At 40.5% G+C, this 26,946-nt stretch overlaps 2 protein-coding genes and 1 pseudogene across 4 annotated transcripts in view; 1 reads left to right on the forward strand and 2 right to left on the reverse strand.

Annotated features, from left to right (window-relative positions):
• Positions 1-4,689: 4,689 nt before the first annotated feature.
• On the reverse strand, positions 4,690-22,726 carry HIGD1A (HIG1 hypoxia inducible domain family member 1A). Of its 2 annotated transcripts, none has more exon segments than NM_001329986.2 (4): positions 4,690-5,985; positions 6,693-6,827; positions 14,848-14,966; positions 22,667-22,726. In NM_001329986.2, coding segments are annotated over 3 exon segments (282 nt in total). In that variant the 5' UTR covers positions 14,945-14,966; positions 22,667-22,726; the 3' UTR covers positions 4,690-5,935.
• Positions 18,918-19,601, reverse strand: LOC134809439 (protein MIX23-like; annotated as a pseudogene).
• Positions 22,727-22,862: 136 nt separating the features above from the next.
• The window catches only part of ACKR2 (atypical chemokine receptor 2), a 61,637-nt gene continuing 57,553 nt past the window's right edge, over positions 22,863-26,946 (forward strand). The window contains exon 1 of one of the 2 annotated variants that reach the window (XM_063805643.1): positions 22,863-23,214. The gene's annotated coding sequence lies outside the window, so the exon portion shown is untranslated. Of the gene's footprint in view, positions 23,986-26,946 lie in introns of both variants that reach the window. The other variant, XR_001713271.4, reaches the window with a different exon arrangement.

Consider the following 26,946-nt stretch of genomic DNA (forward strand, 5'->3'; position numbering starts at 1 on the left):
GTAGCTACTAGCCTCCCAGAGTCCTCCAGCACATTTTGTGTTTAGCTTAACACCATTTGGCTACAGTCAATCTTATTTTATCCACGGAACTATTTTGTCTAAGATGTGTTTGTATAGATGTGGTCCCACTCATCATATGTTGACTTTATTAGAAAACTCAATGTTCTGCCAAGATTCGTCAATCCTTAGCTCCAAGGGACCTCTCTGATAGATGAGATCTACCCTGGCTCTCCACCAAGCTTTCAGCACAAGGTTGCTAATATATTTATTTTATCCTCAAATTTCTCAATTCCATTCTTGGCTCACATCATAGTCTTTCAAAACATTTGGGTGAGTCACCTGATCCTAGTAATTATTCATTTCTCTCATTAACTAGGTCCCCAATGCCTTGTGCACTTAATAGTATTTAATTTACCACTTCCACAGTAAAGACCATGTGGGAATCTCTTCAGCTTCCTTTCTATAAAGGCTGAAACAATTAGCTAGGTGTGGTGGTGTGCACCTATAGTTCCAGCTACTCAGGAGGCTGAGGCAGAATTGCTTGAGCTCAGGAGACAGAGCTGCAGTGAGTTATGATCATGCCACTGCACTCCAGCCTGGGCGACAGAGCAAGACCCAGTCTCAATTAAAAAATACATATATATAAGCCAGGCACAGTGGCTCATGCCTGTAACCCCAGCACTTTGGGAGGCTGAGGCAGGCAGATCACTTGGGCTCAGGAAGTTGAGACCAGCCTGACCAACATGGTGAAATCCCATCTCTACAAAAAATACAAGTATCAGCTGGGTGTGGCGGCCCCTGCCCGTAGTCCAACTACCTGGGGAGCTGTGGTGGGAAGATCACTTGAGCCCAGGAGGTTTGAGCTCAGGGGATGACAGCGGGAGATGGGGTTATCATTGACAGAAATGAGTGAGCTAGGAAGAGGCACTGTGGGGAAGACAACAGATAGGGTTGTAGACAAGGTGAGATTAGGTAAGGACCATAACTCAAAGATGTGATGGCAAAATTTTAGTCAGTCCTAACACTTCAGAGTTGCATTCAGGATAGGAAAAGACCTAACACCAACGTTGTAAGAAGCTCAGAATACTACTGCAAGGACCTGTTCTTAGGTTCCTCTGAGGGGATCAACTGGACACCGGCCTCCACCGTAGACTCACTTATTACTGCTGAATTCAGGGGGAAATTTTTCTAACTTTTGTCTTGCTACAAACAAATTCTTTCTTTTGCTTCGTTCAGTGACTAAGGGGGAAGTAGGCAAGGAAACTAGATTGTATGAGCAGTGTTAGTTCTTCCATGAACTCATATCAGGTAAATCATTCACTGATAAAAGTAGCAAACCAGTCAGGGTGCATGTCCCAGCTGCCACTCTCAAATTTTCCTATTCTATTCAAACAGCTTTCAAATGGGACCAAGTGTATAAATAATATTTGGCAGTTCCACTCTGACATGAGAACTTTAAAATACTTTATGTTCATTCAGTGTTGTTCTGGTCTGGTAGTTATGTGATAAAACTATAGATGTACATGGGGATACAACCTAAATTTCAAGTCCTTGAAACTGAGCAGCAGTTCCTCATCTCTGAGGCAAGAGACATGGCCTACATGACCAATACTCCTTCCACTCCAAAAATCTGTCTGTGATTCAGAAGTCGAGTGTATTTAGGGGGCTTTTAAGTGTGGAGTCAAATTCCAACTCTTACCACCAGATGTCACTGTTGTTCAGTAACTAGAAATACATACCTTCTACGGACAGTAGGATTCTGAATGTAGAAGCCCCAAACCTTTTAATTCTAATTAATTCAACAAATGCTGAACACTTATGTGTGCCACGTGCTTTGGATGAGAAAGGCCATCATGCCCTCAGACAACTGGAGGAGAGGCATGGAAGCAATCACACACACCAACACTCCAATAATATCCAACATTAACCCATGGACTCTAACTCTCAATGAAAAATCAACATACTATCTCCGTAAAGTAGAACATTGTTTCCTCAGGGAGAATTTCTCCAACCCCAACCCTGGGTTAGGTTCCCCCAGCCGGATGTTCCTGTTGCATCCTCTAATAATTATCATCCTTTATTGTGTTGGGACTCAGAAACAAATACCCCAAAATACGATGCTTTGACATGCTGGACTGAAGATGCAGCCTCAAGGTCTCTCTGACCTCCTACCCCCTCCCCGCCATGAAGCTGTTCTGTGAAGTTTCCTTATCTGCTTAAAGTCTAGACCTGCCAAAGGCGGGGGGGAAAATTACTCCTGGTCCTTTCCTTTTTTTTTTTTTTTTTGAGATGGAGTCTCACTCTGTTGCTCAAACGAGTGCAGTGGCGTGATCTCCTAGGTTCAAGCAATTCTCCCACCTCAGCCTCATGAGTAGCTGGGACTACAGGTGCATGCCACCATGCCCAGCTAATTTTTGTATTTTTTTTAGTAGAGAGGGGGTTTCACCATGTTGGCCAGGCTGGTCTCAAACTCCTGACCTCAAGTGATCCGCCTGCCTCGGCCTCCCGAAGTGCTGGGATTACAGGTGTGAGCCACTGCACCGGCACGGAGTTTTCATTAGTTTAATTCATATTGCAGGAAGAGAGACAAATCTGTCAACATATCTGGACAGACTTGTCACAAACTATTATCTGCCCTGTAGGCCAGACTTTGTCTTAGGCCATCGTATGTTCTTTAAGTCCACTGAATCCCCCTAAAAATAACTCATTATCCCTCAAATTGCCACATTTCCTCCATCTCCCCTTCCCCTATGAAGAAGGATATATAAACATCTGTACCCTATTGGGTTACTGAGTAATCATTATGCTATTCCCCTGTGATATACACATTAAAATAATTGCATGTTTTTTCTCCTAATAATCTGCCTTTTGTCAGTTGATTTTTCAGTAAACCTTCAGAGGGTGAAGGTAAAGTTTTCCCTTGGCCCCTACAATTGTAATCACTTATTTAATGCCAGCCTTCCCTGCTAGACTATAAATTCTGAAAGCAAGGCTCATGTGTCTCCTGTGCTACTGCATTCCCATAGTTAACACAGTAATAATGGAAACAGCAACCATTTATTGAGCTTACTAATGCACTGGGTGCTATGCTAAGTAAGCCCTTTATAGTCAGTATTGTATTTAATCCCAACAACCCGACGCCACTGATACTGTCCCCATTTTATAGATAAGAAACCATGGCTGCTTGGTTAGGAGTGGCAGAACCAAGAACCCAGCTCTCATTCAATAAAAAATAGTATCACATCCACTTGAACCACCTAATGTACCATTTACCATTCTTTTCAGACACGCAATCCCACAAATTTCTCATGAACACTCATTAACATCTTAACCCTTCACTTGTTCTTCTCCCCCATCCTCTGCCATTTGTCTAGATCAATGACTCTCAAATTAGTTATTTAAACAAAACCAAGAGTATTCATCTATTAGAATGAAAATTTTCTGAAAATGTAGTGAAAACTGACCCAGAAAGGTCAATACCAAGACCTGTTAGAGTTATTGGACTTGATAAAGGAATAATTTGAGCAGCCAAGCAAAAAATCAAATCACTTATGTAAGAAAAATGTCACATGACTTTAGGCTTCTCTATAGCAACACTTTAATATTCCAAAGAAAAATATGAACTGAGAATTGTATTATCTAGCCAAATTGTTTTTATTGTGTAAAGGCTACAGATAAACATATTTGACATGGCAAAAATTTAGGGAAATTGTTCCATGAGTCTTTTTTAAGGAAACTATTAAATCATTAATTTCAGCTGACCAAGAGATTAATGGGAATGTTTGAGTTTCAAATACATGTAAACTGTGGAACTAAGAAATGTGAGGATGACAACAGAATGTAAATATTATATGTCCTCACAATGTAGGAATGATACAAAATTGAGAGAAAAGGAAAAGAAAGTGGAAGTTCACTGATACAATAATAGTTGGGCACCAGAGTGTATCAGCTAAAGCTAAGCTGACAAGTCAAAGAGAAGTATAATCACATTTAACGTACAAAAGTAGGTCAGGTGTGGTGGATTATGCTTGTAATCCCAGCACTTTGGGAGGCTGAGGCAGATAGATCTCTTGAAGCCAGGAGTTCAAGATCATCCAACATGGTGAAACCTCGCCTTTACTAAAAACACAAAAATTAGCCCGACATGGTGGCGCATGCCTGTAATCCCAGCTACTCGGAAGGTTGAAGCATCAGAATCGCACGAAGCTAGGAGGTGGAGGGTGCCATGAGCTCAGATCACACCACTGTACTCCAGCCTCAGCAACAGAGCAAGACTCTGTCTCAAAATAAATAAGTAAACAAACAAACAAACAGTATAAGAGTAAAATCCAATAATATATCGACCAGAACTGGGTAGTAGAGGAGGAGGGAAGGAAGAAATATGCTAGGCTTAAATATTGCTTAAAAGGAATTATTGGTGACTGAAAATAAATAGAAGAGTGTTATAATTATATGGATAATCAGCTGGGTGTGGTGGCTCACGCCTGTAATCCTAGCACTTTGGGAAGCTGAGGCAGGTGGATAACCTGAGGTCAGGAATTCAAGATCAGCCTGGCCAACATGGTGAAACCTCGTCTCTACTAAATATACAAAAATTAGCCAGGCATGTTGGTGCATGCCTGTAATCACAGCTACTCGGGAGGCTGAGGCAAGAGAATCACTTGAACCTGGGGGATGGAAGTTGCAGTGAGCCAAGATCGTGCCACTGCACTCCAGCCTAGATGACAGAGAATAACTCCGTCTCAAAAAAAAAAAAAAAAATTTATATGGATAATCAATAGAACAAAAATTACCCACAAAAGGGAAAAAAATACAACATACCATAAAGTAAAATATTTTTAAAATCGTTGAAACAGAAAGGAGAACATGATTAGAGAACAACAACAAAAAAGACAATTTCCTGAAACTTGTTCTCAAATTTGTTCCTCTACAGAAAGCTTTTCCTCATGAAATAAATAAAAGACATTTGACATGGGTCACTTACTTTAATAACAATACATATACCATGTTATCACCATGGAATGCAAATTCAGATTAGACAAGAGAATTTCACAAGTGTGATAGCCTTCTGTATATTATATAAAAGTTTGAGTATACTGTCTGGCCAAACCAGCTTGCTCATAAGTCATTAATCAAATCCATTATAGGTAATTTGTTCAGTTCAATGTTTACAATTCTTATGGAAATTAGCAACACACACATTTAAAACGTGTTCATTTACCTTTGCGTGAGTGCTTAAAATACATATTTCTATTTCAAGATGACATTTAAAAATTATTCTAATATATCAGCAGCAAAAATATAATTTGCAATTACAAAAAACTAAACTAGAATCCTTAAGTTATTCTCATGTTTACAGTTGTGATTCTTTAATAAATACTATTATGCAGCTCTATTGTTTAAGCTTTCTGGATTTGGTTTAAACACATGCATATATATTGTCAATTGTGGGAAGCTTTACAAGTTATATTCCATGCACTTTTTGGACAGAGTTCTAACAGAGCCAGCCAGTCCACAAAACAGGCAGACAAAAGTTGAATTAACTGGGGCAAATAGGACTCTTATGCAACATCCAAAATATGTGAGATTCTGTAGCAAACTGGGAGTACCTTCAGGATTGGCCTGTTATCTTCTTTAGAACTAAGTTCATCTTAAAAATTTAAGAAGGTGGACATTTCAACACCATCAAGTGCATTTAGGTGACATGTTTAAGTTAACTTGACTTCCTTGAATGACCTAGTTAGTAAACTAGTCACTAGTAATTCGGTCACCAAGCAAATCAAGCCTGCAAGAAAGGAAGCCAATATTCAAAATGCCGTGTTACCATCTAAACCCATACAAATTAGTTTATTTCCAACAATAATAGGTAACTTTAATAATAAGACATCTAACTAAAGCAAGCTCCTCCAACAAGACCAAGACAGCATCTCTTCTTCTAAGGCTTAGGTTTTGCCCAGAATTCCCGATACATGGAATAGCCCATACCTAAAGAAAAAGAATGCTAGTTAAGCATTTCAGTATTTTCTTAAATATTCAAAAATAAAAACCAGTTCATAAAATAGCTGAAAGTAGCACCATTGCTAGCATGGAATATTTACAAGGGGAATAAGACCCTAGGAAGCTTATACTCTTGCCTTCTTAAACATCTTAAATCTCTAAAACTCTTGTTACATACAGTAGTTTCCCAAGTAGCAAAGGGCTGGTATGGCTACTTCACATGTTACAATATTTCTTTTAAAGAACAATCAATATTTATCTGGTAACTTTGAAAGGAATCACTCTTGTTACATAATACCAGATAAAGTCAATGAATTATAAAGCCAATAGAAGAAGCATGTAATACCTAAACTTTAAGAATCTCTCCTTTAAAAACACAATAAAATAGCAATTGTATGTCTCTCCCAGATAACAGATGTTACTACCAACCCCAATTACATGTCTAGGCTCTTCAATGAAATTATAAACTCAGTGATTGACAGGATTTTTTTTTTCTTTAAAATCTTAGTAGGATATATCATAGAAAAACTATGTCACTACTTGAATTATCTTCATTAATTCATTTTTTACATGAAAATGAGTATAAGTGATATTCTCCAACTGCTAAAAGGTCAGCTAAAAATATTTACCTATTTTGTTTGTAAAGAAATACCTTAATGAGGAACGAAAATTTGAAATTTCCTATAGGAACCTACCAACAGTCATTGCTCCTACAACAAAGCCTTGGGCTGCCACACGCATGTGGATCAGATGAATGGACATTTTAGTATTTCCCCTGCTCTTCAGTTTGTATAATCCATATGCAACAATTGCTGCAAAACCCGCTATTCCTGTAAAACAAAGTAACAAGTATGTCAGATGCATGAGAAGGGACCAAGATGACTTTACCATCAGTCAATGTACATTCTATTATTTTTATGAGGATTCTTTATCAGATCATTAATTAGCTAACATACAAATTGAGTTTTTCATGTTTTCCCCTATCAAAACCAAAAATCTTTAAGCAAACAACAACAGATCCAGAAAGTCAGGATTATCTTTAAAAACGTGGGTTTGTGGGGCCAGTAGATAAACTCCTTTAAAAAAGTGCTAGGGAATTAACAGGAACCTAGATTATGATTATCAGAACGAAAGTGTGCCAAAGGTCTTGACTTAGAGAATGAATTTATTCCATTTCCTCTCTGTCCTATTTCCCTCCCTCAAGGTAATCAGTTAATATACCAGAGACAATCCTACACACTACTACCACTGAGAAACATTGCCTGAATATTTCAAACTTTGGGATACTGTACTGGGAAGAAGTAAATAAAGGAAAAGAATAGAGCAATATTAGTTTCAGTTAAAAGGATTATGATCCTAGAGTTCTATACAGAGCCAAACTCTCATTCATTTTGAGGGCAAAAGCATTCAGGACATGACCTTCCATGTTTTCTTTTTAAGATTTACTATTTTATTTTTTAAGAGATGGGGTCTTGCTCTGTTGCCCAGGCTGGAGTGCAGCCACACAATCATAGCTCACTGCAGCCTTGTTCTCCCGGGCTCAGGTGATCCTCTTGGCTCAGCCTCCCTAATAACTGGGACTACAGGAGAGCTCTCTTTCCCAAGCTGCCACCCAGGTACTGATACAAAAACCTAGAGGAAAATATCCAGTCAAATAAAAACAGTGAGTCAAAATGGACAGTTCAAGAAATGAAGACATAATGGTTAAGATATAATGGTGAGCAATAAAGACAGGAAAATCTGTACTGGTTCCTTGAAAATGACTGGTATAATATAGCAAAATTAAGAATCTTAAATTAGGCTATGATTATTACAACAAAACGTGTGCTAAAGGTCTTAGGGAATAAATTTATATTCATTTTAATACAGGAAATAGATGAAAAAAACACATCCTAGTTTGACAATGTAAAGATAACCACCAGCAAGCAGTGTAAGAATAGCCGCAGAACTTCCAAATCATAAGAAGGAAAAAAAAATTAGGGCTGGGAGCAGTAGCTCACACCCATCATCCCAGCACTTTGGGAGGTTGAGGCAGGTGGATCACCTGAGATCAGGGGTTTGAGACCAGCCTGGCCAACAGCCTGGTCATCTCTACTAAAAATACAAAAAATTAGCCGGGCATGGTGGCATGCGCCTGTAATCCCAGCTACTTGGGAGGCTGAGGCAGGAGAATGCTTGAACCTGGGAGGCAGAGGTTGCAGTGAGCCGAGATCACGCCACTGCACTCCAGCCTGGGCGACAGAGCGAGACTCCATCTCAAAAAAAAAAAAAAAAAAAAAAAAAAAAAAAAATATATATATATATATATATATATATGTATATAAATTTTTAAAGTCATAAAACTTTAAAATAATCTAATATAGCAGCAAAATAAATAAATGGAGCAAAAATTGTTAGGAACACAAGATTAGCTCTATTAGAAGATAACAAAATGGGAAAATCTGTCTCTTTCAGAAAACAACAGAATAAGAAGCCCCAAACTAAAGCTACAGAATTGCACGGCACCATTAAATAAACTTACTTAAATTCTTAAAAATAAATAAAATTTAATATTTTAATTTAAAACAGAGATCCCACATTCTTTCAAATGTCTATGAAGCTTTGACAAAACCAATCACTTATTAGGCCACAAAGAAAATTCCAACTTCCAAAAAGTCCTTCTTCCTGGATGACTACCATAAGGCCAAAACTTAGCAATGAAAACGTAAAACAACCACACACATACCCCCCCTCTAACCACTGAGAAGCTGAGCACCAATAACTAGATTTGGAGGTTAAAGTAAAAACTGAGAGATTAGGAAACTATCAAACATTATTTGAAAAATAAAAACAGTACTGGTTCTTAGAACAAATAAAATTGTAAAACCTCTAGGAAGTCTGATCAAAGAGAAAATAAACATACGACATTAGGAATGAGGAAGTGGATATAATCACAAGTGATAAAGAGATTTTTAAAAATAAGAGATGATTGCTCTTTGCCAATTAAATTTGAAAATCTAGGTGAAATGAATGATTTCTGAGGAAAATACAAATTCCTAAATTTGATTCAAGAAGTTGTAGAAAACCTTTCTATACCAATAACCATAGAAAGAATTAAATGGGCAATCCATGCTTTATCCCCAAAAGATAAAGACCCCAACAGTTTCATTAACAAGGTCTAATAAAAATTATAAGGGCATTCTCAATTCATGTTATTTAAAATATTCCAGGGCATTAAAAACATAGCAATACATTTTTTTCCAATATATTTTCCAAGAAAACAAATCCCTGATACCAAAACAAAATTAAGATAACATAAGAGGCTGGGTGCAGTGGCTCACACCTGTAATCCAAGCACTTTGGGAGGCCGAGGCAGGTGAATCACTTGAAAACAGGAGTTCGAGACTAGCCTGGCCAAAATGGTGAAACCCCGTCTCTACTAAAAACACAAAAATCAGCCTGGTGTGGTGGCGGGAGTAGTCCCAGCTACTCAGGAAGCTGAGGCAGGAGAATCACTTGAACCCAGGAGGCAGAGGCTGCAGTGAGCCGAGATCCTGCCATTGCACTCCAGCCTGGGCGACAGAGCGAGACTGTCTCCAAAAACTAAAAAATAAAAAAAAAAGCCATGAGAAGAGAATTACAAAGCAATATAAATTATAAACATAGATATAAAATTCCTAAACCAAATACTAGCTTATCAACTTTAAAATGTATTAGAATAATATTATCAACCATGATCATTAGGTTTTTACTTTGGGAATTTTTTTTTTTTTTTTTTTTTGAGACGGAGTCTTGTTCTGTCACCCAGGCTGGAGTGCAGTGGTGCAATCTCCGCTCACTGCAACCTCCGACTCCTGAGTTCAAGTGATTCTCCTGCCTCAGCTTCCCGAGTAGCTGGGATTACAGGGATGTGCCAACCACGCCCGGCTAATTTTTGTATTTTTAGTAGAGATGGGGTTTCCCCACATTGGTCAGGCTGGTCTCGAACTCCTGACCTCATGATCCGCCTGCCTCAGCCTCCCAAAAAAGTGCTGGGATTATAGGTGTGAACCACTGTGCCTGGCCTACTTTGGGAATTAACCATTGCTTTTACATAAGAAAATCTTGGCCAGGAGTAGTGGCTCATCCCTGTAATCCTAGCACTTTGGGAGGCTGAGGTAGGAGGATTGCTTGAGGCCAAGGGTTTGAGACCAGCATGGGCAACAGAGTGAGACCTGTGTCTACAAAAAAAAAAATTTTAATAAAAAATAAATTAAAAAAAAGAATTCACTGGAAGAACATCCAAGAACAAAAAAAAAAAGGAAAAATCTCTTAAGATTCATGAAAGATGAAACTATGTGAACATCTGAATAGTAAAAGTAAATTAGAATATAGTTCAGACACCAAAAGCAAATACAAATTGTACTTAGTGTTAAAACACTATAAATATTCCATTTTTAATTTTTATCTATTTATTTATTTATTTAGAGACAGGGTCTTGCTCTGTCACCCAGGCTGTAGTGGCATGATCATGGTTCACCACAGCTTCGACCTCCCAGGCTCAAGCAACCTCCCATCTCAGCCTCCCAAGTAGCTGGGACTACAGGCATGTGGCACCATGCCCAGCTAATTTTTAAATTTTTTTTGTAGAGACAGGGTCTCACTGTGTTGCCCAGGCTGTCTTGAACTCCTAGGCTCAAGTGATCCTCCTGCCTCAGCCCCGCAAAGCACTGGGATTACAGGAATGAGCCAAAGTGCTCAGCCTTATTTTTTATTAAAAAACGAAAAAGAGATAAGAAAAAAAAGTTCCCTTTAAAGATCAGAATAAGACAGGGATACATGTGAATACTGCTGTTGTTGCCTGGATATCCTAAACAATTTTAAATCACATAAAAAAAACTATACGCATAATTAGGAAGAAACTCTACTGGTTTGCAGATCATCTAACTGTGTGTATAGGAAATCCAAGAGAATCAAATGAAACACAACTAGAGGCCAGGTGCAGTGGCCCACGCCTGTAATCCCAGTACTTTGGGAAGCTGAGGCAGGTGGATCATTTGAGGTCAGGAATTCGAGACCAACCTGGCCAACATGGCAAAACCCTGTCTCTAATAAAACTACAAAAATTAGCCAGGCATGGTGGCAGGCGCCTGTAATACCAGCTACTCGGGAGGCTGAGGCACAAGAATTGCTTGAACCTGGGAGGCGGAGGTTGCAGTGAGCTGAGATTGTGCCACTGCACTCCAGCCTGAGCGACAGAGCAAGACTCCGTCTCAAAAGAAAGAAAGAAAAACAACTAGAACCAATAAGAAAAAAGATTACTTTGATGAATACATTAAAAAGCATATCTAGAGAAATTAAATTTCTAGACCTAGAGAAAACAATAAAATCATATTTAAGGACACAAAAGGTTTGAATGAAAATCAGTAGATGCACCACATTCTAAAATTTCCATTCTCTCCAAATTTATAAATTCAATGTAATCCAAATGTAAAAATGAGACATTTTTCCCTGTTTTGGACTGGGCAAGCCAGTTTCTTTTTCTCAGACACGGTGTCTTCCTATGTTTCCCAGACTAGAGTTCAGTGGGTATTCGCAGGCATGATCATTATACACTACAGCCCTGAACTCCTGGGCTCAAGTGACTCTCCTGCCTTGGCCTGCTGAGTAGCTGCAATTAACAAGCTAATTTCAAAGTAAACAGGCAAGCTCTTTTTGAGAAGGTAGAATAGTGAAAGTGTACTGGCTTATGAGGTATCTAAACATACCATTAAGTTTCTGGCAGACAGATCAAAGCAACAAAATACATACAGTAGTTGAGTAACAAATCTCTCATATGTTTAGTATATGACATAGTTCACATTTCAAATAAGTGGAAAAAGAATGCAAAACAGATACCCAAATCACTGTGATAGAAAATTAAAGTATCCATATGGAAAATAAGTTAGATTTTGCCTCATGTCATACCTACAAATAAATTCCAGATAGATTAGTATCACAATGATAAATGGACAACATAAGGAAATACAGGAACCTAAGTAATCCCAGGATCATGAAGGCCTTGCAACATATTAAGAAAACATTAATACCTAAAATACATAATTATAATTTAATTAGAAAAAGACAACCTAGTTAAAACAGAAAGAAAAGCAAAAACAAAAAAGCTAATTCACAGAAGAGAAGCCTGAATGACCAATACATATGAAAAGATGCTCAAAGAATGATAATATCTAGTGCTACTGAGAGTATGGGAAAACCAGCCCATCACAGCCTATTGGTGTAAATCATTGTTTTGGTACAATTAAGTATATAAGGATATTTAATTTTTACACACACAGTCTTCCAACAGTCTGTAAAATCAACATAATGGGAACAACTCCTATGTCGTCAATACAGCAATGGTTAAATCAATGTAGGGTTTATGTACTCCCAAGAAGGGATATGTATAAATGACAACCCATTAAAGAGCAGAAAATTTTATATTTGTATCTTATCCTTTTGAAATGTCTTTCTGCGTATTTCATAATGTACCAAATGTGTAAGAACAAAAGTACTTATAAATGACTTAAAAATAGGTAAACACACAACACACTGGCAGGAAGTACGTGCTCAATGATTTTTTACTGAGGGAATATACAACCAAAAAATTTTATAGATCACTGTTACAAAACATTGTATATCTACAAAATTAATGATTCAATTATTAAAAATATAAATGTTCCTATATGCATTGTTATAAAAAGATAATGAACAAGGCTAAAGAAAAATATTTCATCTAAAAATAATTATAAATAATAGTTTATGGTAGTACACGGAGAAGAAAACACTGACAGACTGTACAGACTGCTGTTGTCTTTCAGAGTCGGGATCATAGGACATGGTACCTTTCTGTTTTATGTACTTTTGCAACTAACTTATTAATTATATGGTCAGAAGAAAAATTCCTTCAACAGACTTCAAAGTCCTTTAACTTCTTGGAGAGCCATCTAAAAGGATGCTCAGTAGTTTAATTGTTAATAATGAAAAATTAGAAATCACATAAATTTCTACCAAGAGGATTATAATAATGTTATATACAACAGTAATTTATATCATATAAATTAAGTCATTCTGAAAAGTGGAGTTTTGGCCGGGCGCGGTGGCTCACGCCTGTAATTCCAGCACTTTTGGAGGCCGAGGCGGGCGGATCACAAGGTCAGGAGATCGAGATCATCCTGGCTAACACGGTGAAACCCTGTCTCTACTAAAAGATAGAAAAAATTAGCCAGGCGTGGTGGCGGGCACCTGTAGTCCCAGCTACTCGGGAGGCTGAGGCAGGAGAATGGCGTGAACTCGGGAGGCGGAGCTTGCAGTGAGCCAAGATCCTGCCACTGCACTCCAGCCTGGGCGACAGAGCAAGACTCCGTTTCAAAAAAAAAAAAAAGTAGAGTTTTAGGCCAGGCACTGTGGCTCACGCCTGTAATCCCAGCACTTTGGGAGGCCGAGGCAGGTGGATCACCTGAGATCACGAGTTCGAGACCAGCCTGGCCAACATGATGAAACCCCCATCTCTACTAAAAATACAAAGAAATTAGCTGGCGTGGCGGCGGGCACCTATAATTCTAGCTACTCAGGAGGCTGAGGCAGAAGAATCGCTTGAACCCAAGAGGTGGAGGTTGCAGTGAGCCGACATCGCGCCACTGCACTCCAGCCTGGGCAACAAGAGTGAAACTCCTTCTCGGAAAAAAAAAAAAAGTCGAGTTTCGAATAACATAGTTAAAAACATGAGATAAAAATTATAATACATATATGCATCTTAGTATGATCCTGAATTTGTGAAGATAAAAAAAGAAAAAACAACTGGAGAAATATGTACATCAAAATGGTAACAACAGTTATATCTAAATGGTGGCATTAAAGGTAATTTTAAAATTCTTTGTAAGATTAAAAATTTTTAAACTTTTTCTTAAGATTAATTTATATACCATAAATTTCACCTTTCATCTGTTTTAACTGCATATTAAATGAATTTTAATATGCCTGCGAGTCCAACCTCTGGGGGATAGGAGACTGAATAGCTAATTTCAGTCACAGCTGACACCTCAATAAAACCTGGTTACCAAGGCTTGGTGGGCTTCCCTGGATGGCAAGACTTAGCATGTATTGCCACATATCACATCAGTACTGAAGAATTAAATGCACCCCCTCTCCCCCTGTGGGACTCCCTGGGAAGGGGACACCTAGAATTTTGTGTCTGGTTTATCCTAGACTTCATTCTACATGTCTTTGTTGACTTTAACCTATATCCCATTGCTGTAATAAACTATGACTGTAACAAGCATTTTTGAGTCTTATGAGTCTTGGCCCAATCATCTAACCTGAGGATGGTCTTGGGGTCCCCCAGTACAACATTATGCACTGAAATAAGACTCAATAAAATAAGAAGTCTCAGCTGGAGTGGCAGCTCACACCTATAATCCTAGCACTAGGCTGAGGGCAGGCGGATTGCTTGAGCCCAGGAGTTCAAGACTAGCCTAGGCAGTATCGCAAAACCCCGTGTCTATACAAAACTACAAAAATTCGCTGGGCGTGGTGGTGCACACCTGTGGTCCCAGCTACTTAGGAGGCTGAGGTGGGAGGATCAAGAACCTGAGAGGTCGAGGGATGGGGGCAGTGAGCTATGATCAAGCCACTGCACTTCAGTCTAGGTGAAAGAGACCCTGTCTCCAAAAAGAAAAAAAAAGCCTGAATACATACAGAAGAATCTTTATGATGAGATTTATATCGTGCCAATCTCAGCATATTTCAACATAAGAAAAAAATGGAAAATACATTCTTTCAGGATATTGCTAAATGAACAAATTATCACGGCTCTACCATATTCAAGACTACTAAAATGTCAGTCAAACTTACCAACGGGTACGAATGGTGCCTCTTTAGCTTTTCGAATAAGTTTTGATCCCTGATCTTCCTCATATGAAGGAAGGGAAACACCTGTGTCTGTTGACATAGTGATTGCTTGAAGAATCCCCCTGAGAAAGAATTTCTATGAGGTTCTGTAATTAAAAGCATCTGAACATTATTAAATATCTGGATGTATTTAAAATATTCCTAACTTCCATGAGAATCTTAGTATATGTTATCCATAATCCTAAAGTTAAAAAATATTTTTAGAACTGTAGTTTTAATGTACAGTCACTCTCAAGGGAGAGTTGTATACACTTATTCCCCCTATTGTTTTGCCGTTTCTCCTGTTCAACCCATTCATTTTTAGCACCATGTTAATTAAAAATAGTGAAAAATTTTAAATTGATGTTACTTTTATCAATTAAAATAGCAGCTGCTAATTTTCTGGCTATCTTCATCCTTAATCAACTATTTAACTTGACAATTTTAAGTTACTCAAACCAAACTGACAACTCCTATTGAACCTTCAATATCATGTTGGAAATCCTACTTAGCACTTTTCGGTGTAGTTAAATGCAGTCTTTATTGCTTTCAACTGCTGATTTACTTATTCCAATGTGCTTCCTTGCTTCAATTTTCACTTCAGATTAGTTTCCAATCTATTACAGTAATCTGTTATCCATGGTGGTTGCCTCTGGGGAAAAGATTATTCTGAATAGCCAAAGTTTCTACCTAGCTCATTATTTACTCATTTTAAGAACAAAACTTTTATTTTAAATATTGGTAGAAATGTCTCCTTCATAGCCTTTTAGATTTTTTTAATGACCTATGATTAGTTTTTTATCTTTTTTGAGACCGAGTCTTGCTCTGTTGCCCAGGGTGGAGTGCAGTGGCACGATCTCGGCTCACTGCAACCTCCATTTGGCACACACCACCATGCCTAATTTTTTTGTATTCTTTAGTAGAGACAGGGTTTCACTCCTGACATCACGTGATCCACCCACCTCAGCCTCCCAAACTGCTGGGATTACAGGTGTGAGCCACTGTGCCAGCTTATGATTAGCTTTTTTTTTTTTTTTTTGAGATGGAGTTTCGTTCTTGTTGCCCAGGCTGGAGTGCAATGGCGTAGTCTTGGTTCACTGCAACCTCTGCCTCCCAGGTTCAAGCGATTCTCCTGCCTCAGCCTCCCAAATACCTGGGATTAGAAGTGCCTGCCACCATGCCTGGCTAATTTTTTTTGTATTTTTAGTAGAGATGGGGTTTCACCATCTTGACCAGGCTGGTCTCGAAATCCTGACCTCAGGTGATCCACCTGCCTCCCACAGTGTTGGGATTACAGGCATGAGCTACCACACCTGACCCTATGATTAGCACCTTTTAACATCACTGCAGCACAAAACTGAATTACCCTCAGGGTCTTCTTAATATCTTCTAAGCTTCAGATCTGCCTTCATTTACATACCTTATATCCCCTAGGCTTCCTTTTAAAACTCTACCCTCTTTTTATAATTCCTTTAAATGGTATCCCAAAGGCAAGATCTAGCCTGATAGTGTATGAGTAAGGGGATAGGAAAAAAAAAAAAAAGGATTCATTTTCATTATCACAGGGATCAAAGGCTCCTTTCCTCCTTTTCAGTCATCTCCGTGAATAGCCCTTTTATCACAGTGAGGCATTAACAAATGCAATTTCATTTTAGCCACAATAACAAAGTATACTTTCTTCACTGAACTATTTTGAATTGCAATAAACTTTACTCACAGATAAAATAAGGGCCTGAAGCATAGTGTAGGCATACAAGTCTCTAATTAGTGTCAATTACAATAAACTTAAAAGTCTATGCCCATCCTAACACCCATATAAAATCTTACTTTCACTTCTGGGTTTTTCATGTGCATTATGCTCCCTTTGATAAAAGTACCTCTCATTCAACACCTTGCTACTCAAGGGGAGTCAGTGGCAGTTAAGGTCCTCAACAAAAATGCAACTCCGGAGGGGGTGGTGTGCTTAGTTTAGAAAGTGAATTCATCCCTATAAGCCTCACCTTCATTGAGAAGACTCAACTGTCATCTGACATAGAAGAAAATCTTAGCTAAATAAAAGAAAATTTAGATTGGACTTAAACCTTCTTTTTGTACTCCATTACTTCTTAACTGAATAAACTCCTAAGTAATGAGCTTTATTATATATAAGGTTCAATAAGCTCAAGGTTCAAGATACTCACTATATATCTGAATAATACAATATAAACACTAAAGTAATTAATCGTTCAAAAATTAGTTGTTGTTGTTGTTTTTAAAAAAAAGAGAAATCATGTAACTGCCAAACAGGTTCACCTTGCCCGCTGGCTAGACAGAGCTGATTTACCAAGACAGGGGAATTGCAATAGAGAAAGAGCAATTCACCCAAAGCCAGCTGTGTGGGAGACCAGGATTTTTATTATTAGTCAAATCAGTCTCTTGGAGCATTCAGGGATCAGTTTTTAAGGATAATTTGGTGGGTGGGGGAAGGCCAGAGAATAGAGTGCTGATTGGTTGGGTTGGAGATGAAATGGGAAGTTGAAGCTGTCCTCTTGTGCTGAGTCAGTTCCTAGGTAGGGGACATAAGATCAGACGAGCCAGTTTATTGATCTGGGTGGTGCCAGTTGGTCTATCAAGTGCAGGGTCTGCAAAATATCTCAAGCACTGATCTTAGGAGCATTTTAGGGAGGGTTAGAATCTTATAACTTCCAGCTGCACGACTCCTAAACCATAATTTCTAATCTGTGGCTAATTCATTAAACCTACAAAGGCAGTCTAGTCCCCAGGCAAGAAGGGGGTTTGTTTTAGGAAAGGGCTGTTACCATCTTTGCTTTATTTTTCTATTTTTGTTTTATGAGACAGGGTCTAGTTGCCACCCAGGCTGGAGCACGATCTCGATCTTTGCTCACCGCAACCTCTGCCTCCCAGGTTTGAGTGATTTGTGCCTTAGCCTAACAGCTGGGATAACAGGTGTGCACCACCATGCCTGGTTTTTTTTGTATTTTTAGTATAGATGGGGTTTTGCCATGTTGGCCAGCCTGGTCTCAAACTCCTGGCCCCAAGTGATTTGCCCGCCTCAGCCTCCCAAAGTGCTAGGATTATACACGTGAACCATCATGCCTGGCTCCATCTTTTTTTGGCTAGGTCAGATCTCTTTCACTGTCTCAGTTATAATTTTGCAATGGTGGTTTCAATCACAGTGTAATTAGTTGTCAAAAGCCTAACACAGACAAGGTCTGAATTTAGAGAGAGTGATGTATTTTAGCTAAAGGAGGTTTGGCACGTTTCACAGAGAAACACTTGAGACTGGCTTTGAAGAAACTGCATAAATGGACTGGATGGAGAGATTAAACACTGTATTTATTTTAGGCCAGTATGTTTACTAGTTGCCTTCATATCTAATCATGAACTTCTCGGGCAGGTGCGCTGGCTCATGCCTGTAATCCCAGCACTTTGGGGCACCAAGGTGGGCAATCACTTGAGGTCAGGAGTTCGAAACCAGCCTGGCCAACATGGTGAAACCCCCATCTCTACTAAAAATACAAAAATTAGCTGGGCATAGTGGTGTGCATGCCTGAAATCCCAGCTACTTGGGAAGCTGAGGCAGGAGGATCACTTGAACCCGGGAGGCAGAGGTTGCAGTGAGCCGAGATTGTGCAACTGCACTCCAGCCTGGGCCACAGAGAGACTCTGTCTCAAATTTTAAAAAATAAAAGAAAAAGAAAAAGAAAAAAAAAAAAACATGACCTTCTCAAAGGGGAAGTTTATCACAAATCCTTTCATTTCCCTTCCCAACCCCACATTCTGACCACATTAAATATTTTTAAGATGCTCTCTATACCTCTAAGCCTTTGCACAAGCTGATTCCTCTACTTGTGAGAGTTTCCCTCCCTTTCCATCCCCTTCAGATACTCTTTCCTAGCTAACTCCTCCCATTTTTTTTTTCAGGTTTGGTTTTTCTTTTTTTACACTGAGTCAGAACATTATTTTAATAGTTACAAAACTTTTTTTTTAACAGAATCAGTATAAAATAGCAGTTGATTTCTCCATAACTATCAGAATTATTTATATTTGAGGTCTTGCCTAAGTAGGGCTGAAATCAACAAAAGGTCTTGGACTATTGGCTCAGAAATCATCCTAGGAAGCCCGCCCTGTTGACATTTGTCATGCTTAGCTCTTATGAGATGACCCGGTCCTTTAAAAAAAAAAAAAAGTATCTCCGTTTATTTTGTTTATTTGGAGGTTTGAAGTGAATTCGGCAGCATTCATTAAACTCCTTCCAGCTCCTGTCATTTATCATTCTGACTACATCCATTTCAACTTTGTCTGCTCTGTTCTGAGTTGCTTTAACAATATTAAATCATCCAAATTCTTTTCTCTCTCTTCTCAAAGGTTTTTTACTACTGCTGAGGTCTGGGCTATATAGTTTTTTATGACTCTGTCCCTACTGGCATGAGCTGCCATCAAAGACTCAAAGTTGTTTACAGGTTTGGCTGGCATCAATTTTCCCTGCAAAGGAAGCTGTTGGAACTGTAGTGTTTAATTAATGTACTAGTCTGTATCAACTGTCCACATCACCTTGAGTAATTCCTGGAACTCGGCGAACTCCTCACAGTTCACACCACCACTGGGTGCCACCATACTGGACTCAGGTTCACATCTTAATTGACCTCCTCTCAGAAATTTTTGTCTCTTTAAGTTCGTAAGTGCTTTGGTTATGCAGTCCCATAGGACCTTGTACTTTCCTTATAACCCTTATAAGCACCAGTTTGTCTGTTTCTTTTGCTAGAATCCTTGAAGTCAGGGACCAATACCTGCTCTGCCTGTATCCAACTCCACTGCCTGGTGCAATACCCTATATATAATATGTACACTACAAATGTTTCTTGAATACATTTAAAAGTTACATTTCTCAACAACTGAAAGCATTCTTAGGTTATTCAGTAATATTGAGTAGAAAAAAAATAACAATCATACAGATTTGTAGAGTTTAATCAGTAAGAAAAATGCCAAACTGTATGTACCTAAGTGCTTATTTCTTTTATGTTTCTTATATTGTACCTATGAAAAGAGAAATAACCTGAGGTCTTAGTTCCTTGCAACACAGGGGACAAAACTATTATATACCATAATCCACTTTTAAAAACTAAAAACTTCTGCAGATATAAAAGCATGTTTTCCCCTTTTTTGCCTGAATCATTTCTAAACTAAAAAATCATTTGGGAATTGTCTTTAAAAGCAAGAAAGTTGGTAGCCGGGCATGGTGGTGCACACCTGTAGTCCCAGCTCCTCAGGAGGCTGAGGCAGGAGGGCTGCTTGAGCCTGGAAAGTGGAGGTTGCGGTGAGCCATGATCCAGCCACTGCACTCCAGCCGGGGCAATAGGCAAGACCCTTGCTGAGGGAACCAACAAACAAACAAAAACAGGACATAAATCGTTTTTTAAAAATAGCAAGAAAGTTGGTAGTTTTTCTTATAATTATCTCACATCTGGCTGACTCTAATTCTCCAACAGGTCAATGGAGCAAAAGGTTTTTTTTTTTTTTTTTCTCCTTTCAGGAGGGAGGGGGTTAGTTGTCTCTTTCCTGTATATAAATCAAGAACAGAAGAAAACCTATTTCTCCGTTCTTCATCTATGATACAGACTCTGAAGCTTGTATGGATAGGGCATTTGACCTGGGTTTCAGAAAGTAGCCCCTGCGGTAAGCATCAGGGTGTGGCGAACAAAATGGTCATTATTTGCTTGAAACGACAGATGATAATCTGTCTGTGATTCCAGAATACCTTATGTGTACATTTCAGAATAAAATTAGTAAGGATTAATATTTAAAAATCCAACACATATCAGTTATTTGTTATTCTGTAGTCAAAATATTATAATTCCCATATAGTACATATCTAAAATACTCTCTGAATACAAAATTTTGATAACTGTCTAATTACCACGTAGAAGTTTCCAAAGTATTCATGGTTTATAGCCACCTGAATTGAAAACTGGTTAAGTACCAGGAACAATAAGTTCTAATCATATAATTTGAGAGTAACAAATCAGATGAATAATCCAAGCCAATAGCCTTATTTTACAGGTGGGGAAAGGGTTGAGAGAGGGTTATACGAATTGCTCAGTACAAGGAATACTTGTCTGGTGGGGTAGGATTAGAATCCAGCTCTTCTGATAGAGAGTCCTGGGTTCTTTTGATTGACGATATATTGCCAGAGCATCAATCTTACGCTGCTGATGTAAATTAGATTAAATTGGCAGATAAGAATTCTGATTAGAAAATTTAAGAATCCATTACTCAACAGAAGCCCACGTTGTTCTCTTTGAATGATATATATAAAAAAACATGCCTAAGTTAAACGGAATCTTCTTCAGTGACTTAACTCATCTAACAATTTCAATTGTGATTTGAAAAGACTTTTTTCACTACACCACTGCCAGACTTTCCTTCATTATCGTTTTCTCACCCACCCACAGTAGTTGTCCCAGATTTCTGTCAGAAAGTTGAATAGACGCTAAAAAAGGCACCAGTAACCAGATATTTAAAGTCAGTTTGGAGAGCACAAATTAATTGTGTACGCTTAGTAAGACACGACTGAAGACCTTTCCACAGGGAACCTAAAGAGGCATTAAGGGAAGATGAGCCGTCCAGCATCAGGAGACGTAACAGGCTGAATGAAGGATCTTTCTTCACAGTCACTTTGTCACGGGAACTACTATCTAAAGCAACGCTGGCTTCAAACTGATTTTGCATCAGTCGCCCATCAGCTTGTTTAAAATGGCTGCCAAGGCCCCAGCATGGAGATTCGGATTCAGGTGGTCTGGGGCAGAGCTCAAGGAATCTTTAAGAAGCCCCTTCAAGTGACTCTGATGCACAAAGAGAACTCCTAGTATACAGGACTCCAAATATGTGTGTCATGCTGGAGCTTCATGACCAGGTTGTCACCGCTTCAACCTGTTAGAACTTTCCATCCACACCTGTCTTACTCGAAAGTGCCTTTGTACTTCCGGAAGCAGGGATCCCTGTCGTGGGGATTACTCCGAAGAGGGAAATAGCTGCTTCCCACTCCGGGAATTTAAGACAAAGGCGAATATCACTGCTGCATCATGTCGGCTGCTCCTAATTCTGCCCTTACGCTGTGCTTTGTAATCTCTAACCCGCCGACTCGGCAGGAGAAAAATTTAATTCGGTCACAGAAGCACTACACAGGGCCCTAGGCCTTATCACTTTCCCAGGGTGGAGGAAACACCACGTCCGGGAGAAAAGCAAGCCCAGGACTGGAAGGTCCTCTGCTAGTACGCCCTCCCCTCAACCTCCCGACCTTCCTCGCCGCCTCTCTTCCTGTGACCTTGTCGTGATTCCGTGACCGGAGCGCTCGCTCTCCTATCCCGCCTCGCCTGCCGCTTAGCCCGCTCTTCAGAATGTTCCAAGCTCCGGGGACGCTCCCGCTCCTCGCTCCCCGCCGTCGGGCCCAGTCAACACCCTCTGGCCCCCGTCTCTCATTACCACCCCATCAGCGAGTCTTCCCCGCTCGGCAACTCACTCCACAAGCTTCTGCTCCATCTCCTCGCTGGCTCCGTCTCCCCTCACCCGAAGGACCCTAGGCCTCGGCTCCCGACTCCTCTCATCCGCCCATGCTCGAGGCCGGGCCTGAGCCCCGGCAACTCCACCTCTCCTCCCTCATTCGAGACACGGACTCCCAGCCCCCACCCCCAAAGTCCTTTCGGCCTGCCCAAGCGCTGCCCCACTTCTTCCCGCCCCGCGGCCCGAGTCCCTGGCTCGCAGTCCCCCGGCTTGTTTCGCTTACCTAGAGCGAGAAAACCTCTCACACGCCAACCTGCTCCCGATCCCTGCACGCGCACCCAGTCCTCCCGGCTTCTCCCCACCCACAGCCGTCCCAGCCAATCAGAGGCCAGCGGCCGCAAAAGGACGCGTGCGTGTGCGCGGCGGGTGGGGCAGCGCAGAGCGGGTCCCCGATTGGCTGGGCCGGTGAGTGCTGGCCCACTGCTCCGGCTCTAGCGTACTGGCGGAGACAGACGTGAGAGCTCGGCGCCCAGGGTTCGCGCCCGGGCACTTGAGGGGCTTTGGCTCCTGGCCCAAGGACTCCTCAGATTTCTCCTGCCCTTTTCCCCTCGGGCAGCGGAGGCGAGCACCGCGAACGCCGTGTCCCGAGCGCCGCCGCCTGCGGAGGCCTCACGGGCCGGGAAGGGATGCGGGTGAAGGGTTTCGGCTGCGGGTGAGGTGGTGTTCCCCGACCCACCCGGGTCCGACTGCTTGTTCTCGCCGTTCAGTAACGAGATGCAGACAGACTGGGAAAGAACGGAGTTTATTTCTGCAACAGGTTACAGGGAGAAGGTCGGAGTAACTCACCAGACCAACTCAAAATTATTAATACAAGTTCATTCAGTGCTAATTTACAAGTCGAAAGCCAAAGTGTTTCACTCAAGCCAATCTTTAACGGTAATAGGGTCAGGTGTCTAGACAATTGCTTCAGAGCCTTGGAAATAATCTAAAGTGGGTCCTGGTACAAGGTGTGCAAGAGCAACTCCATTATTTTAATTAAACTCTAGGGGCTGAAAAAGCTCAGGCGGGATCCTAATGGACTTGTCTTTACATTCTAGCCTTTCTCCTAAGGCACGAGTTTCTCCAATTCTCTTAAGGCACCAGTTTCTCCAATGTTTAACTTATACATGCATCAGAATGACAGTGAGGCGTTGGTGAGAGCTGCTCTGGTTGCTAATGGAGATCTGGCCTGCCACAGTGGGAGCAGAGCTTGCCCAGTGCGCCGGGACGACTGCGGGCTCCATCCATTCCGCTCCCAGGGCGGTTGTCGGCCAGGACCGTGAGCTGTCAGGTCCCCTGTGGGATCCTTCCTGGAGTTTACACTATAGTAGGAGGCAGCCAGTACTTGCAAGCACGGGGTCGCGGGAACTACGACCTCACCCAGGCCAGGCGACCTTTCTCTCAAGAAGGAGATGTCAGAGGCCCCTCGTGACAGCGAGCTTCCGGGGACAGGGCTCCTAATGTGTTTGTCAAGTAAATAATGAGTAACAATCCGGCCAATTGGTGGGTCAACGAAAACAGTCAAACTCTAAGATATTTGAAGAGATTTATTCTGAACCAAATGTGAGTGACCGTGGCCCCTGACACAGCCCTCAGGAGGTCCTGAGAACATGTGCCCAAGGTGGTCCGGGCACACTTGGTTTTATACATTTTAGAGAGGCATGAGACATCAATCAAATACATTTAAGAAATACATTGGTTTGGTCCAGAAACGGGGGACAACTCAAAGGCGAGAGGGGAGGGGGCTTCCAGGCTATAGGTAAATTTAAACATTTTCTGGTTGATAATTGGTTGAGTTTGTCTGAAGACCTGGGATCAACAGAAAGGGAATGTTCAAGTTAAGATAAAAGATTGTGGAGACCAAGGTTCTTTTGAAGTCTTGTAGTGGCTGCCTTTAGAGACAATACATGACAAATGTTTCCTATTCAGATGTTTGAAAGGTGCTAGACTTTTAATCTCTTTAGGATTGGGGGGCCTGGAAGAAAAAGATCTAGCTATGTTATAGGGATTCTTTACAGATGAGAATTTTTCCCCGCAAAGGACAGCTTTGTATGGCCATTTCAAGATATGGCAAAGAAACATGTTTTGGGGTAAAATATTTTTATTTTCTTCCTTGTCTCATAATGTTATGCCAGAGTCAAGTTGGAAAGTAAGTCACGATATATAGAGTTAAATAAAACCCATTTGATGATAACTTATTATTTGTGGGGCATGACTCCCCAGACCCCTTAGATAGGAATTTGGGCATGATAAAAAAAATCAGAGCTTAGTCCTCAGATGCAAAGCATCTACAACTGCACCATGGAGAAATCTGTGATTAAGTTAGAGTTTCTTGATATAACCACAAAACAAGGCGGACTACCAAGTGCTCTGTCATACAGATAGGAACTAAATGTCATGGGCTCAGGATTTTGAAAATCGTTCGTCTCATAATTAAGATACATGTAAGAAACATTTCATGCTATGGATGATTAAGAACTTCATACTTCGCTGGGCACGGTGGCTCACGCCTGTAATCCAAGCACTTTGGGAGGCTGAGGCAGGCGGATCACCAGGTCAGGAGATCGAGACCATCCTGGCTAACACAGTGAAACCCCGTCTCTACTAAAAATACAAAAAATTAGCCGGGTGTGGTGGTGTGCACCTGTAGTCCCAGCTACAGGAGAGACTGAGGCAGGAGAATGGTGTGAACCTGGGAAGCGGAGCTTGTAGTGAGCCAAGATCGCACCACTGCACTCCAGCCTGGGTGACAGAGAGAGATTCTGTCAAAAAAAAAAAAAAAAAAGAACTTCATACTTTGATTATATGGTAGCTTTCAGCTCCTTGAAGGCACATATTTTGTCTGGATGATCCTGGTATCTCCTTGAATGCTGCCTGTGTGCTCAATAGAAATCCAATAATGGTAAATGAAGAAAGATGTAAATGCTGCAATAACTGGAGGGTTTAAAAGATAAGTAGGGATAGTCAGGAACTATAGGATAAACCCCACTGCCTTCAATATGAAGGTCAACCGGAAGTCATTAGTCTCTTGATTCTGTAAACACAAAGGCTAATGGCAGCAGTGACCAAAGCATATTCATTTCTGAAGGCAATGTATATGCCTCAAACTAACATCAGCTAACTTGTTAATTTCCAGAGAATAAGATATACTGCCCCATCAGTGGAGAGCAACTAGTTGGCAACATACTAGCCATGACCTTGGATTTGATTTCTCAAAGTGTCACTTTTTTCACTTGTAAAATGGGGGGTAACACGAATGATGGTTAAACAGGAAATATATGTAGCATGTTAGCCCCATGCTTGGCATGAAAAATGTTAGCTATTGCTTTAAAAATTCCTTGCTGTGTACTGTGCAAAAAGAGTCAGACCTTGCCCTCGAAGCTGTAAGGATAAGCACCTTTTAAACCAATTACTATTGAGGGCGCCCAATCCAGACCCCAAGAGAGGGTTCTTGGATCTCCTGCAAGAAATAATTCTAGACGAATCCATAGAGTACAGTGAAGGCAAGTTTATTAGAAAAGTACAGGAATAAAAGAATGGCTACTCTATAGGCAGAATACCCCCAAGGGCTGCTGGTTGCCTATTTTTATGGTTATTTCTTGATTGTATGCTAAACAAAGGGTGGATTATTCATGCCTCCCCTTTTTAGACCATATAGGGTAACTTCCTGATGTTGCCATGGCATTTGTAAAATGTCATGGTGCTGGTGGGAGTGTAGCAGTGAGGATGACCAGAGGTCACTCTCGTCGCCATGTTGGTTTTGGTGGGTTTTAGCTGGCTTCTTTACTGCAACCTGTTTTATCAGCAAGGTCTTTATGACCTGTACCTTGTGCCAATCTCCCATCTCATCCTATGACTTAGAATGCCTAACCTCCTATCTCATCCTGTGACTTAGAATGCCTAACTGTCTGGGAATGTAGCCCAGTAGGTCTCAGCCTTATCTTACCTAGCCCCTATTCAAGATGGAGTTGCTCTGGTTCAATCATCTCTGATGATTGATTGGTATAAAGGTCAAATAGCTAGTAAGTAATAGAGGTAGGGGACTGTAAACTAGGAATTTTGATTCCGCTATATTTTAGGAATATAGTATCGCTCAACAGCAAGTAATTTTTAAGACATAGAAAGGAAATACATTTTTATATATAAGCTGGACTCTATTCATAATATTAAAAAATAAGGATTTAGACAAATTATAGGATGACAGATCCACATAGATAATTTAAGGAAGTTAGATATGCACTCCATGGCTACAACTGTGTGGAAGATGCACATTTGTCCCCCAAAATCTCTTTATTGAGGCTACTGGTATACACTACTTGGTAGAATTGTCATTAGTCTGAACCAGTTTGAATGACAGTTGAATTTAGGAGAAAAAAGTCCCATCTTTCGACAAAAGTGTACCAGCCCTGTCAGTTTAAGGGAGAAAACATAAACAGAGGCAGTGTAGGGGTGGAAAGGGGATGATCCCTTTCTTTCCCATCATAAGTGTTACAGCTAACACTCCTATAACAAAAGACAGGTTAA

The sequence above is a fragment of the Pan troglodytes genome, chromosome 2, assembly GCF_028858775.2.
Source record: "Pan troglodytes isolate AG18354 chromosome 2, NHGRI_mPanTro3-v2.0_pri, whole genome shotgun sequence".
NCBI lineage: Eukaryota > Metazoa > Chordata > Mammalia > Primates > Hominidae > Pan > Pan troglodytes.